This window comes from Quercus robur, chromosome 6 (assembly GCF_932294415.1).
Source record: "Quercus robur chromosome 6, dhQueRobu3.1, whole genome shotgun sequence".
Classification (NCBI taxonomy): Eukaryota; Viridiplantae; Streptophyta; class Magnoliopsida; order Fagales; family Fagaceae; genus Quercus; species Quercus robur.
The window spans coordinates 45,188,476-45,203,133 of record NC_065539.1 but is presented as its reverse complement, the minus strand read 5'-3'; the positions used below and the strand labels follow the sequence as shown (position 1 = coordinate 45,203,133).

The following is a 14,658-nucleotide window of genomic DNA, read 5'->3' as shown; positions in this document are numbered from 1 at the left end:
TTACCAACCAAAGAGAATTTGCACAAGAGACACATTCTATTAGATGTGACTTGTTCCCTCTGTGATGAGCATCAAGAAAAAATTATGCACGCTCTTTGGTTATGTGATCAAGCTAAGGCGGTTTGGAAATCTGAAGTTAGTTTTGCTGTGATGTATAAGACCCAATTTCAGGCATTCATGGACTTGTTTGAAACGGTACTGGGCAGAGGATTGGTCTTCCATGTGGCTTGGTTCTCTACGATCACTTGAAGCTTGTGGCAGAGACGCAATAGACTTCGAGAAAAGCAACCTTCATGGCCCCTTCACAAAGTCAATAAGCGAGCAAAGACTATGGTGACAGAGTACTTTGAGATCCATAAGCAGCCACCCAAGATCCAAAGGAGAGTAGTCCCGACGTGTTGGCTACCTCCATCTAAAGGTGTGTTTAAAGCCAACTTTGATGCAGCTTTTTTTGGCAACTCGGGTATGGCAGGTATTGGAGTTGTTGTTCGCGATTGTGAGGGAGAAATAATTACTGCCCTTAGTCAGAAAATTTGTGAGCCTCATTTAGTGGATGTTGCTGAAGCCTTAGCATGTAGTAGAGCAGTTGCTTTTGTAAGGGAGTTAAGTCTTTTCTCTGTGGTTGTTGAAGGAGATAGCTTGCAGGTTGTCCAGGCAGTCACCAACTGAAAGTTCAAAAACGTGTACAAAACACCTTTGAACGTTTAGACCCCCAAAATACAACTTAACCAATACAAGCAATATGTCAAACAACTAGTGTGCGGAAACTTAACACATGCTATAATACGAAATTGGTTAAAGACTATCTAAGCCATAACAAAATAAAACCACAACAGATAATATAAAGGCAAAGATAGAGAGGAAGGAAGATGCAAACACAAAGACAACATGCGATGTGTTATCGAAGAGGAAACCGAAGTCCTCGGCGAAAAACCTCTCCGCCACCCTCCAAGCGGTAATCAATCCACTAGAAAATACAGTTGGGATACAAGGACAGCAATAGACCCTCCAAGCCTAATCTACCCAGTGCACCTAAGCCCTTCAAGCTTCTTGCTCCAACGAGGTTGCGCCGAACCTTTTTCTTTTCTAGCTTTCCGGATTCCGCTACTAGACCGTAGCATCAACCAATGAAGATTGGTTCCTTCCTAACTGCTTCCCAGAAATCCAAACAACTGTCTCACAGTGAAGATGATGGTGAGAACCAGGTTTGGTATAATGCCTCTCAAGGATTTGACAATGGAGAGGAAGAGAGTAGGGGAATTTGAAGAGACTCTAAGGTATAGATTGTGGGTCAAACAATCTTGTTTTTCTTTAGGGTTTCTCTCTCAAAATTCTCTCTGGAAGCTCTCTTTCAATCGTGGGTAAAAGGGGTATTTATACTGGAGTGGGAGAGGAATGTGAAACGTCAGGTTTTACAAAACAGGGGTGGCTCGCGGCTTGACTAAGTCGCGAGATCCAGTCGCGAGTTAACCGTATGGCCAGTTGTCCTGTTTTGTCCTGTAGTGCTCCAGCTAGCATGACTGTTCATCTTCCAGCATGCTTGGCACGTGTGCTGCTTCTGGCGGCTTGCAGCCGCGAGTCACCCGCGAGTCCCAGCTGCGAGTCTCTGTTTTTTTGCACATTCTTGAGCAATCTTCACTTTATCTCACTCACTACCCTTACAACAAACCCACCTAAATACAGGGTTACTAAATGCTGAATTACAAGCAAATTTGGCACGGAATAAAGCTAATTAGATGGTTGAATAAATTCAACCTTACAATCTCCCCCTTTGGCTATTCCGTGACAAAACCCTAAAACAGACTCTAGACTTAACATGTGAGTTGGGAACAGTTGAACAAAACTCACTCACACCTAACTCTAGAAGCTGTGAAGCACTTGAATCATATGAACATAATACTCCTGAAACACAACAATACACCATGATCATTGTAAGCAGAAAATTATAAATGCATATGAAACAGGCAATATGTGATCAAGCAAAGATGGAGTTAATAAACAAACCATGGCTTGATCAACCAAGTGAACACCACAAGGTAGTGATCACAGTGCTCATTCACACTTGGAATGAACACAAGGACATACAAGTTAACAAGCACAAGGCAAGACACTTGTATGCTCAACACTCAACCAATGCATAACACACAAGGCATATGCATCTAGGAACAATCCTACAAGGGCACAAGAGTGACAGTACATAAACCAAAATGCAGAACATTAAGATTAAAGTACTGATTTCAACAAAGTATAAAGGCTGCATTAAGCAAGGTACATACCATAAAGCCTACAAACTATGCATAAAACATTAACCCTAAAAGCTTACAAAAGCACATGGGTACAAACACAAAAACATCCTGAATAACATCATCAAAATATATTAAAGTTTAAACCAAGAGTATAAGTTAAGAGTTAGAAACAGCTATACACCAAAACACAGTGTATCAAAACCATAAAAACACTAAAAGTACCCAACAAACATAAACCTAAAACCATAAGTTTAGAGGATAAGACTAAAAACAAAAGTATGACAAAAGTATGTGTGTACTCCCCCTATCACTATGCACACTTCCCTTTGAACTTTTCTCCCCCTTACTGAATGCTCTCCCCCTTTTTGTCACGAATAGCTAAAGACTGTCGTCCAACTTTCGTTGAATCTCATCTAGCTGATTCTCCATAGTCTCGAGACGCATTTGGACATGGTTGTTTGTGGAGTAGAGAAGTGCCACAAGCTCATCAACGCGTTTCTGAATATGCTCAAGTACACTGCCGACTCTATCAGTATGAGGAGCAGTCTGTGCTTGCGGAATACTAGCCGGTGAAGCTTCAGGAACAGCACGTGATGTAGATATGGTATGTGCATGTGTCTCTAAGTCAGGGGCAGATGGAGTAACCAGAGAGATGTGAGCACTTCTTGGTGATTTAGAGGAGTGACTTCTGCTAGCTTGAAGAGTGAACAAGGAAATGGGACGTTGACGAGTCAACATTTTTCCATCTGCAGGAGGAATAATGCCTGCACGAAGAATGAGCTTCATGATGAGACTGCAAAATGGAGACCGTAGCATCAACCAATGAAGATTGGTTCCTTCCTAACTGCTTCCCAGAAATCCAAACAACTGTCTCACAGTGAAGATGATGGTGAGAACCAGGTTTGGTATAATGCCTCTCAAGGATTTGACAATGGAGAGGAAGAGAGTAGGGGAATTTGAAGAGACTCTAAGGTATAGATTGTGGGTGAAACAATCTTGTTTTTCTTTAGGGTTTCTCTCTCAAAATTCTCTCTGGAAGCTCTCTTTCAATCGTGGGTAAAAGGGGTATTTATACTGGAGTGGGAGAGGAATGTGAAACGTCAGGTTTTACAAAACAGGGGTGGCTCGCGGCTTGACTAAGTCGCGAGATCCAGTCGTGAGTTAACCGTATGGCCAGTTGTCCTGTTTTGTCCTGTAGTGCTCCAGCTAGCATGACTGTTCATCTTCCAGCATGCTTGGCACGTGTGCTGCTTCTGGCGGCTTGCAGCCGCGAGTCACCCGCGAGTCCCAGCTGCGAGTCTCTGTTTTTTTGCACATTCTTGAGCAATCTTCACTTTATCTCACTCACTACCCTTACAACAAACCCACCTAAATACAGGGTTACTAAATGCTGAATTACAAGCAAATTTGGCACGGAATAAAGCCAATTAGATGGTTGAATAAATTCAACCTTACACCAACAAAAGGGAGAACCTAACTTTTTTTGGACATGTGATTAAAGAGATTCATGGTTCATGTTCTAATTTTACAAGGATTAGTTTTCAACATGTTAGGAGGGAGGGCAACAAGTTAGCTCATGCCCTTGCACGAAGAGCAGTTTTATCTGCTGACACTAATGTATGGGTGGAAGAACTACCCGCTGATTTGGAGTATGTATTCCAAATGGATTTGTTTTGATTAATAAAATTTTGCTTACCTGATTCTCAAAAAAAAAAAAAAAAAAAAAGCTTCCTATAGCAACATATAAACAATTAGTTTGTAGAACTAAAACAACATAGCAAAATTAAGTTATGCAATTTGTCCTTCTCTTCTGAAGTATATGGACAAATGGAAATGGAAAAAAAAAAAAAGTTGGCCACTTTTTTGCACCACTTTTGAATCAAAAGTTTTTAGTATGGAAAGAGAAAGATCGCCCCATTCACAAAGATGGTGAAATAAGAGAAATAAAATCAGTCAATGCAACAATCCAAAATATAACATAAAACAAAAGGCCATTAAATTGATCATTACTTCAATTTATCTCTAAATTGCTTCTCCCACATCATGTTGGGAGGTAAGTTGGGTTTGGCGTTCCAAATAAATCATATAAAATCAGGTAAATTATTCCTTTTGAAAGCATAACTATATAGATATATAAACTAACTAAACATATAGGCTGTACGATTACACAATTCCCCAAATCTTAAACAGTAAAATGAAAAACTTTATCTCATTTATACCAAGTAACCCTTGCTACAGGCAGCACTGAGTTATGAACTTCCTGAATCATTATATATGAACAAGAACTAACTTATCATCTAGGTGACTTATGTGGAAATAAGCATAAGCAAAAGCAAAGAACGCATTCCAAGTCTTAACACATTGTATTTTGTATTCAAAAAAATAATTTCTTTTAATTCTAAACAATCCAACACACTCATCTTCAAAAACCTGAAATGCCCTCACTCAAACAACATTAACTAAGGAGTCACTTTTTTTTTTTTTTTTTTTTAATAAGATTTTTCCCCAAGAGGGGGAAAGGAAAATTAAAACTAGTGATCCTCACGATGAAGCATGTGTGATCCTCACTTGAATACTAACCAAAACCAAAATTTTATGACAATATCATTAATTTAAAACACACCCAGTTTGAAATAGTATGTCTAACCATAAGGAGCCAATCCAAATCCATGACTAAAAAAAAAAAAAAAAAATACATGCATCATATATCATGATGGTAGAAAATCAAGGCGAGTGTGTAAACCTGTGCAGATTGAAGGACTTTGCTGAATGGGCTATCCTTAAGCATCTTCATTGATTCATCTTCCTTAATGAAGAGGAAAAATTAAACATGACGGATCCATCTTGACGGACTCGACATAAGAAGAATATACTTGCATTGGACGGGTCACATTAGGACGGACGCAGCGTGGATGGGTCGAGTGGTCACGTGGCATCCAACTCATCATCACGTAGTCTCCAAGGAACCTTAAATACTTGTGACACACGATTAGCCCTGATTCATAGAGTCCCAACACGAATGGAATTCTGATGAGACTAGAATTCTAGAATATATTCGTATTAATGAGTATCTTTCTTATAAGGAAAAGACTTGTTCCGCAAGTCTTAAGGTATGGCCCTCTGCGATTATAAAAACCCAAAGACCCTCAAGAAAAAGGTACGCATAATTCACCCCTCTCTAACACTCTAGAGTTGTGAGAATAGTTCTAACTTGACCTTCGAAGTGTATTAGGCCGGCACCATACCAGTGCTCTCTGTTAGGTCTTCTCTTTTTGTTGTGCAGGTCTTGCTTCGAGTGTGCGAGGACTGTGTGGCTCACTGGTAATTTTTACAGCATCATCAGTTGGCGCCGTCTATGGGAATCGATAGCAATTCGTAAGCCATACAAATGCTTCCCGGACAAAGAGTTGCATGGTACTTACTCGCTCGATGGCAACCACTAACAACGTTCAAGGAGACGAGCCACGACCCACTGCCCTAGAGAGACAGGTCCAAACCCTCACAGCAGTGGTGGAATGCCTTACCAAATAGAACGAAGTCCTAGAGGAGCAACTACGACAAAAGAACGTAGTCTTAGGTATCCAAGAAGAGGATCAAGAAGGTACCAGTGCTGAACGAAGGGACCAGGAGGGGCCGGAAGGAAGTAATGCCCCAAGCAGACCCGAAAGGTAGGACAAGAGTCGTCCCTCAACTGTTGAAACGGCTCCGCCCCACATTGTCACGGAGATGCAAATGATGAGAGAACGGATGGACTTCATGATAAACACACTTAAAGGGAGAGTGTCTAGTGATCTCGACGATTTGATCCATCGAATCGACTCACCATTCATCATGACAGTCAATTCTTTCCCCCTTCCACCAAAGTTTCGTATGTCGCAGATGGAAAACTACGACGGAAGTAAAGACCCGCTAGATCACTTGGAGTCCTTCAAGACCCTCATGCACCTTCAGGGGATATCGGACGAGATCATGTGCAAGGCCTTCCCCACCACACTGAAGGGCCCTGCAAGGGTCTGGTTCAGCAAGCTGACGCCCAACTCCATTAGTTCCTTCAAGGAGTTAAGTGCCCAATTCGCATCGCACTTCATCAGGGGACACAAGTATAAAAAGTCTACTGCATGCTTGATGAACATAAAGTAGAGGGAGGACGAAACACTGAGGTCCTACATAACTCGTTTCAATAAGGAGGCCCTCTCAATTGATGAAGCGGATGACAAAATACTCGTAGCAACATTCACCAACGACCTACTTAAAGGAAAATTCTTAGTTTCTCTATATAAGAACGATCCAAAAACCATGTCGGATGTGCTCTATAGGGCTACCAAATATATGAATGCGGAGGATGCATTATTAGCCTGAGAAGAGAAGCCTAGAAAGAGGGAAAGATAGGAAGACGCTTGGCAAGATAGGGGTCGAAAGATGGCTAGAACTAGAGAATGACGAGAAGATCGACGCTCCGGACCCTACACTGGGAAATTCGCAAGTTTCATAGTGCTGACGGCCCCAATAGACCAAGTCTTGATGCAGATAAAAGACGAAGGAGCTCTGACGTTTCTTGGTAGGCTAAAGGGAGATCCCAATAAGAGGTTAAGGGATAAGTACTGCTGGTTCCACCATGATCACAGACATGACACAGTCGACTGCTACGATTTGAAGCAGCAGATAGAAGCTCTTATAAGACAAGGGAAACTGCAGAGGTTCATTCATAAGCAAAGGACAGATCCACCACAAGAGCAAGCCCCACGATGGGAGAATGAACGCCCTAGACCCCCCATTGGAGATATAAGGATGATAGTAGGGGGCACAACTGAAACCAGGTCGTCCAAAAAAGCCCGTAAAACCTACCTCAGAATGGTCCAGAATGTCCAGCTAACAGGCTCCGTACCTAAGATGGCATGAATCGACAACCCTGTAATCGAATTCTCGGAAGAAGACACTCGAAGGCTCCACCACCCGCATGACGATGCACTTGTCATCAGCCTACGAGTAGGAGATTATAACATGCACCGGGTTCTGATCGACAATGGTTGCTCAACAGACATTCTGTATTACCCGGCCTTCCAGCAGATAAGGATTAATAGAGAACAACTGGTCCCGATAAATGCCCCCCTCGTTGGTTTTGGAGGCACAAGGGTTTTCCCCCTTGGCGCCGTCACATTGTCAGTAACGGTAGGCGACTACCCGTAGCAAATCACCAAGGACATAACATTCCTCGTGGTCGACTTGGTAGACTCGACCGCAGGATATGAACTTCTGAGCTTCATGGATGCTTTTTCTGGTTACAACTAGATCAAGATGGACAAAATGAATCAAGAAAAAACTTCCTCTGTTACGAGCCGGGGACTTTTCTACTACAAAGTAATGCCATTCAAACTCAAAAACGCAGGGGCGACGTATCAGAGATTGATGGACAAGATGTTCGTCCACCAGATTGGGAGGATTGTGAAAGTTTATGCAGACGACATGTTGGTGAAAAGCGTAAGGGAAAACAACCACTTAAGCGACCTTCAAGAAACTTTCGACACGCTCTGAACGTACAATATGAAGTTAAATCCGAGTAAATGTGTATTCGGAGTCACTGCGGGGAAGTTCCTAAGATTCATGGTATCTCAAAGAGGTATAGAGGTCAATCCAGAGAAAGTATGGGCCATAATGGAGCTAGCTCCACCAAAGACAATCAAGGAAGTGCAAAGCTTGAATGACAAAATAGCGGCATTAAATAGGTTCGTCTCACGGGTGACAGACAAATGCCTCCCCTTTTTCCGCCCATTGAAGAAGTCATTTGAATGGACGGACGAATGCCAACAAGCGTTTGAAAACCTTAAGGCGTATCTGTCATCTCCCCCATTACTCAACCCATCCAGGCCAGGAGAAGAGCCATACATATACTTAGCCATCTCAGAAGCCACTGTTAGTGCTGCTTTGGTAAGAGAGGAAGATGGAGCTCAGAGACCCATCTACTTCGCAAGCCGAGCGTTCGAGGAGCAGAAGAGAGGTACCCCTAGACGGAGAAGCTGGCCTTCGCATTGGTAACTGCGGCACAAAAGCTCAAGCCGTACTTCCAAGTGCAGACCATTGTGGTCCTAATGGACAAACCTCTGAAAAGAGTCATGAATGGCCTCGAAGACGCAGGACGGATAGCTTTATGGGCTGTAGAATTGAGCGAATTCGACATACAGTACCGGCCGAGGACGGCCGTAAAGGGATAGGTTGTGGCTGACTTCATCGCCGAGTTCACTCTCATGGACGGCCAGGGGGCAGAAAAGATTCCCTTGTGGAATATTTACACAAACAGATCTTCTAATAGGCAAGCAGGTGGAGCCGGTGTAGTGCTATTCTCCCCAGAAGAAGATAAGATTGAATGCATGATCCGACTCGAATTTCAAGCGACAAACAACGAGGAAAAATACGAAGCCTTGATTGCAGGATTAGACCTCGCTAGAGCAGCAGGGGTAGAAAACATGATCATACATTGCGATTCACAAGTCTTAACCAGTTAGGTCCACGACGGCTACGAATGCAAGAATGAAAGAATGAAGAGATACCTCGATGAGGTGAAGGGTAGGATTAGTAGTCTCCAAATCAAGTTCGTCCAAATCCTAAGGGAGCAGAATGAATGCGCCGATTGACTTGCTAAGGCTTGTCCCCAATCAGGTATTATATTTCATCCAAACTTCCTTGCTTATTGATGAGGGTGCAAGTGTGTAGGAGATAGGTACTAAAAACAACTAGACCGCGCCATTGATCTCCTACCTAAAGAATGGAATGCTACCGGACGGGAAGGATGCCGCAAGGAAGCTAAAGGTCCAAGCCTCACGATTCATCATTATGATGGATGTTTTATATAAAGAGGCTTTTCCCGCCCAATCATACAAAATAAAAATTCTAGTATTGTAGACTTTGGGTTGGTGCATGGGGCCCAGAATTGGATTGAGAATCTGAAATGAAAGGATGTTGGAACATTGGGCATGTCGGCAATGGTGAGCTATGTGGAATTAGTGAGCTTTTGTTTTTTACTAGATAAAACTGATAAATTAGTGGGCAATTAATAGGTCCTAGATTGAAATAATGTGAGGGTAAGAAAAGGAAAAGAATAAATGGAAGCACAGCATTAGCATCACAGTGGTGTTGCCCTTCATCCGTCCTTTGGTATCATTTTCCAATTGGGAATTAGGGATAAAAACTTATTCATTTTCCCAAACTTCATGAATCATCAAAAGGAGGGATGTATTTATGTATCAATCTAATTTATTTTTAGATAAAAATGCCGGTGGATATGCTTTCGGTTGTTTTTTTTAGACTAACATGCAATAAGAATCTCTTTCTCAAAAAACATGCAATAAGAATCTTATTATGCCTTCCCAAAAACATCAAATACCTTCCCCTCTATAGATAATCGAGAATATTTTTTCTTTGTACTAAGAAGATCATAAATAAGCTATTGGCACAACTTGTACACGTTATATGTTTGAGGGAATCATAAAGCTTTGATGATAATTATCCTTTAAAAAAAAATTAAAACAAGTGAGAAATAGTGACTCAAATCCATATTTAGCTTAGAGTAGTGTTTATTATAAATAAATTGTTTAACTCAATTTTACACACTTCAAAAAACATGATTTCAGTTATTTTTTAGGATATTTGTAAAATAGTTTGTGTGCAACAAGTTTAATCTTTACTTTACCTTAGGGTACGTTTGGTACACTGAATGTGAATTACAACATGAATGGTAATCTTTATTATCAGGAATAAAATATGTTGTAATGGAATAACTAAACTTATTCATTAGTTTGGTTGTGAATTGTAACATTAGAATAAAACTTATGATCTATTTTAGGAAATATCTCATTCATACAATTATATTTCCTAGAAAATAATATATTTTAAATTTTAGAGAGATGAGTTTTTTTTAATGATTTTTTATTTCCATAATTGTTAGGTGGATATGGAAAGTTGATTTATTTGGAAATATATTAGTGTTAGAAATTATTATATCTACTAAGGAATAGCTATTACAACCCTTTTAGAGAGGAATAGTTATTCTTTATTTTAAAGAATAACTATTCATAATAAGGAATAACTATTCCTTGTAATAAAAACATAATCAAACTATTGAATAACTAAACCATAGGAATAACTATTACATTACAGTACCTATTACAGTCTACCAAACGTGCCCTAAATCAAAAGACTCATAACTCGAAGTTTCTCAAAAAAAAAAAAAAAAGACTCATAACTCAAAGATATTATCTTACCATATATAAATGTTGTCTTTTTTTTTTGGTTGCTGTTGTTAATATATATAGTTGTTGTCCTCTTTCATTGATTGATGTAAATTTTTTATTAATATGATGTTAAATTTTAAAGAGAAACCTGGTATTTTTTTTTCCCTTAATAGATCTCAATAAGTTATACTAGTCACTTCATATATAAAAGCAAGCTTGAAGTATTTTGAGGTATTTGTAGTCAAGTTAGTAGTCTCAATAATTAACTTAACAGCCAAAAATTTTATAACTCAACTAACACCTTTAAAGAGTTTTTAACGAAGACATTCAAAAGTTCAAATCTTGTACCTATAACTAATGAATTATAAGAATGATAAGTATAATTTTAATTAAATAAGCATTCTTAACACAATTATTTCTTCATGCCATTTGAATGGCAAGTGTACATGTATGAAAATTACATGAACACATTATTATATTTAGGCTTAGCTTGTTTAATAAACAAGCTTAAACTTAGGCTTGAATTAAAATTATTTATTAAATAGATAAGAACAAATAACAATTTTCTACAAGTGGATTAGGGATCTATTCATAAAAATCTAAGCTATCTCTACATTGCATCTTTGAAGAGAATCAACATTCACCATTGGTGGGAGGCTTCGTTTTTTTCTCTCTCTTTTTTTACATTCTGTTCAACGTTCTTTATTGGGCCATAAGATAGGAAAGATAGAGTCACTTGCTGGAAGTTCTATATAAGGGGGGTTTCATAACCTTTAACTGTATCAAGAAAACAAACACAGTTAATTCAGTTGTATATCTGTTTGTGCTATTGATCTTAAGAGCAATATGGCATCTCAGGCAGACCTTATTAAGATTGAAATGGAGGGCTTTGCCCTGTTAGATGAATTCCATGGCCGGTCAAGGAGGCCCAGTATTCATCACCGAAGTCAAGTTCCAAAGAAACAGCCAGAGATGATGATTGTTTGCAAAATGCCAGCTCCAGAGATCAATGGTGGGACACTGGTTACGGATTTCACTAACGAAAAGGTAATTCGCTTCGGTACTGGGCTTAAATACTAGCTCTTTCTTGCATATACTTTTTGTAAACTACTATAGATACTCCTCTTGTATTACAGAAGTAATATGTATACTCTTCCGTAGCAAGTTAGAAAATATGCTATGTAATATAGAAAGCAGAAGCACTTTTAGGTAGCCCGCTTTCATGTAATCATGCAAGCACTCTGTATCTTCTAACAGCTCTCCTGTATAATGATATAAGAGCTTATTTTTGATAATCTTTGCTTTACTGTATTATGCAAGTGTTTAGTCTGTTAATTTCTTCTAGCCCTATTGTACATATAGGCACATCTCCTCCTCTCTTCTCTCCCTCCATGAGACTTTCAGAGGATTGTAGAATTAGGAGCAAGGACTATTGAATAGAGTGACGTATATATCAAAAGCCAGTGCAACCAATTCAATTTACATATTTGATATTGGGTAAAATATGTTAGACATAGTGGGAGTAACAACCATCACCCTTTGATATTAGGTAAGATTTTGAATGTGGTCAAATAATGAGCAGACTGTCTAATTGAGAGACCATTAAAGTGAACTAATTTTTGTTACTCTATATATATTAATTAACCAAAAAATAGGTAAAAATACAATCCACACCCTATTAGTTTGTTGAATTGTCATTTTAGTTCATTAGGTTTAACTTTCAGTTTAGTTTGTTAGCTTTGTCAACGTGATTGTATTATTCATCGGTCCATTACCGTTTGAAAAACACCATTAATTCTCTTAAAATGACACAATTTAAAATCATTTCTAATGTTACAGACATGAAATGACGTTGTTTTAATAGGAATAGCGTTGTTTTTCAAATTTAGTCGGATTATACTTAAGTCTAAACTCAAGGGTAGGATTATTCTACATGTATTTTAATCATCATATGACCTTTGAAATCACCAAAGCAAATTACAAAAATGTTATATAGATCATATATTAAAAAAAAAAAGATCGCTAGTGGATAATTAAATTTTTATAAACTACTTAAAGTAATTTTTCTCCAAATTAGTTTGAAAGAAAATGCTATAAAGTACAATTGCGATGAGTGATCACCTCACAATATGGTGCGACCTTAAATATGCAATAACCCTACTTGATGGATGGTATTGATTCTTCACCAATGAACCACTATTGAGAAATTGTCAATAATCTTCTTTCACCGTCATCGAAAGATTGTTGAAGACACTTGTTCGATCACTTGAGCATCAATTAAAGGCTCATTGAAATCCTCAACTTTTATCTTCTTAAGTTGTATCTTGGATTTGTAATCTTAAATTTTTTATGGCATGTTATAAATTCAATCAAATTAGATTGAAATTTGTTAATCTAGAACTTAAGATTAGCCATTGAGAAAAGTACGCAAATGGAAAGTTGCTTTAAACATTATGGTAAAGTAAACCAAATAGGTATCATGGTCTACGCCTCCAAATATATATCCATTTTATCTATTATCTGAATCTCAATAATTTTGGGTAAATATTCTTCCATGTTGTAATGGATAAGCGCCATGAACAACTTTCTGCTACCTTTTTTGTAGTCGGGTTTGTTTTTCCTGCCACCTCAATTCAATTCCTATCAAATCTTGCCTACCTAGTGGCGGCTTCAGAATTTTTTCTCAGGTTGGTCATGAAGAAACTTAAATTAAACAAAATCAAATAAGAAAGATAAAATTATATATTGACAACAACCAAAAATAAAAGCAAAAAAAAAAAAAAAAAAAATCCAAATATATAAAGTCTTACAATTTCCTTCTACAAATATTTTTATTTTGAAATTGTGGCATGATAATCTCATTTCAAAATTTTAGTTAAATAAAATTTTTTTTGGATTTTTCTTTTTGTTTGTAAGGGCTCAATATATTGTTAAGAGGAACAAAGTTTGAGGGCAAAATTTAACTACAAACTTAGTTGTAGTCTAAGATTATAACTTTCACTAAAAAAATTAACATGGCTATATATTTTGAAAATCTAACTGTTAAATTATATGTTTTTTATATTCTTAAAATACATGTCAAATTTCCTGTCAATGGGATGTTATTTACTATTTGATCCATAAAATTATTCTTTGCGTATAATTTTAGACTACAAAAACTTGAAATTTAAACATTTGATTGATGACATAAGCTATTGATCTTTGATCTTCTTGAAATTTAGCAAGCATGGAGGATATAAATAAAAAAAAATGTAATCTAATTGTGAATTTGTCAAAATTCATATTCAATAAAAAAATATTGAGTGGAGGTGTAGTCTTAGTCTACAACCAAGTTAATTTGTTGCTAAACTTTGTCCAAAGTATAATTCTATTGGGCTTAAAAAAATTTAGGGTGGTCACACATTTTTTTAAGGGTAAAATAATTATAAAATTTTTAAATTTTATATATAATAATGATTTTTTTTTTTTCAGGTCAGGGTGGTCCTATGACCACCTAGAATGTGGAGCCGCCAGTGTGCCTACCCCATTGAAAGATAGGAATATTTATGCTTCTTGAGTAAGCTCAATATGCGTTCCTCAAAAAAAAAAAAAAAGCCTCAATGTGCATAGCATGAGCTTTGAGGTATTATGTTAGAAATATCTAAAGGGAATAAATACAAAATTTTAGATCTATGAGATGCAAAAATAGAGAAAAATATGGACTAAAGAAAACAATCACACAAGACAATATTTGCGTGGTTCGATAATTTGTCTACGTCTACGGAGTTGCAGAGATTTTACTATTTACAATGAAAATTACAAGATGTGGTAGCCGGTAGTACATTTTTCTCTCTAAAAAACTATATGAAATCCTAATATCCAAAACAACAGCTTTTCTATCTTGTGCACAGGATTCACAATGGGTTACAAAACGGGCCAAATTTTTTTTTCCTGGAGCGTTACTCCCGAACCCCCAAGCCTCCGCTCTATGGACTAAACCTCAAAAAATCTCTCATTAAAAACCATAGTAATATTATTTCGACTCAAATCATAATCCATATCAAACACAATTAAGTTTCACAAAACCCAACAATTTCACACATGGCAGGATTTAAAAATCTATTTGCCGATTTTACTTTCTAAGATAACTATGTGATCATTAATTGCATGCAAATCAGACTAGATTGTTCCAAAGAATCAAATAAATT

General features: G+C 37.8%; 1 protein-coding gene across 1 annotated transcript in view; it reads left to right on the top strand.

The window, feature by feature from the left end:
• The window catches only part of LOC126688999 (uncharacterized), an 82,001-nt gene extending 68,853 nt beyond the window's left edge, over positions 1-13,148 (top strand). The window contains exon 2 of the mRNA XM_050383966.1: positions 13,077-13,148. Coding sequence (XP_050239923.1) covers positions 13,077-13,133 — 57 coding nt within the window. The 3' untranslated portion in view covers positions 13,134-13,148. The remainder of the gene's footprint in view (positions 1-13,076) is intronic.
• Positions 13,149-14,658: the final 1,510 nt, after the last annotated feature.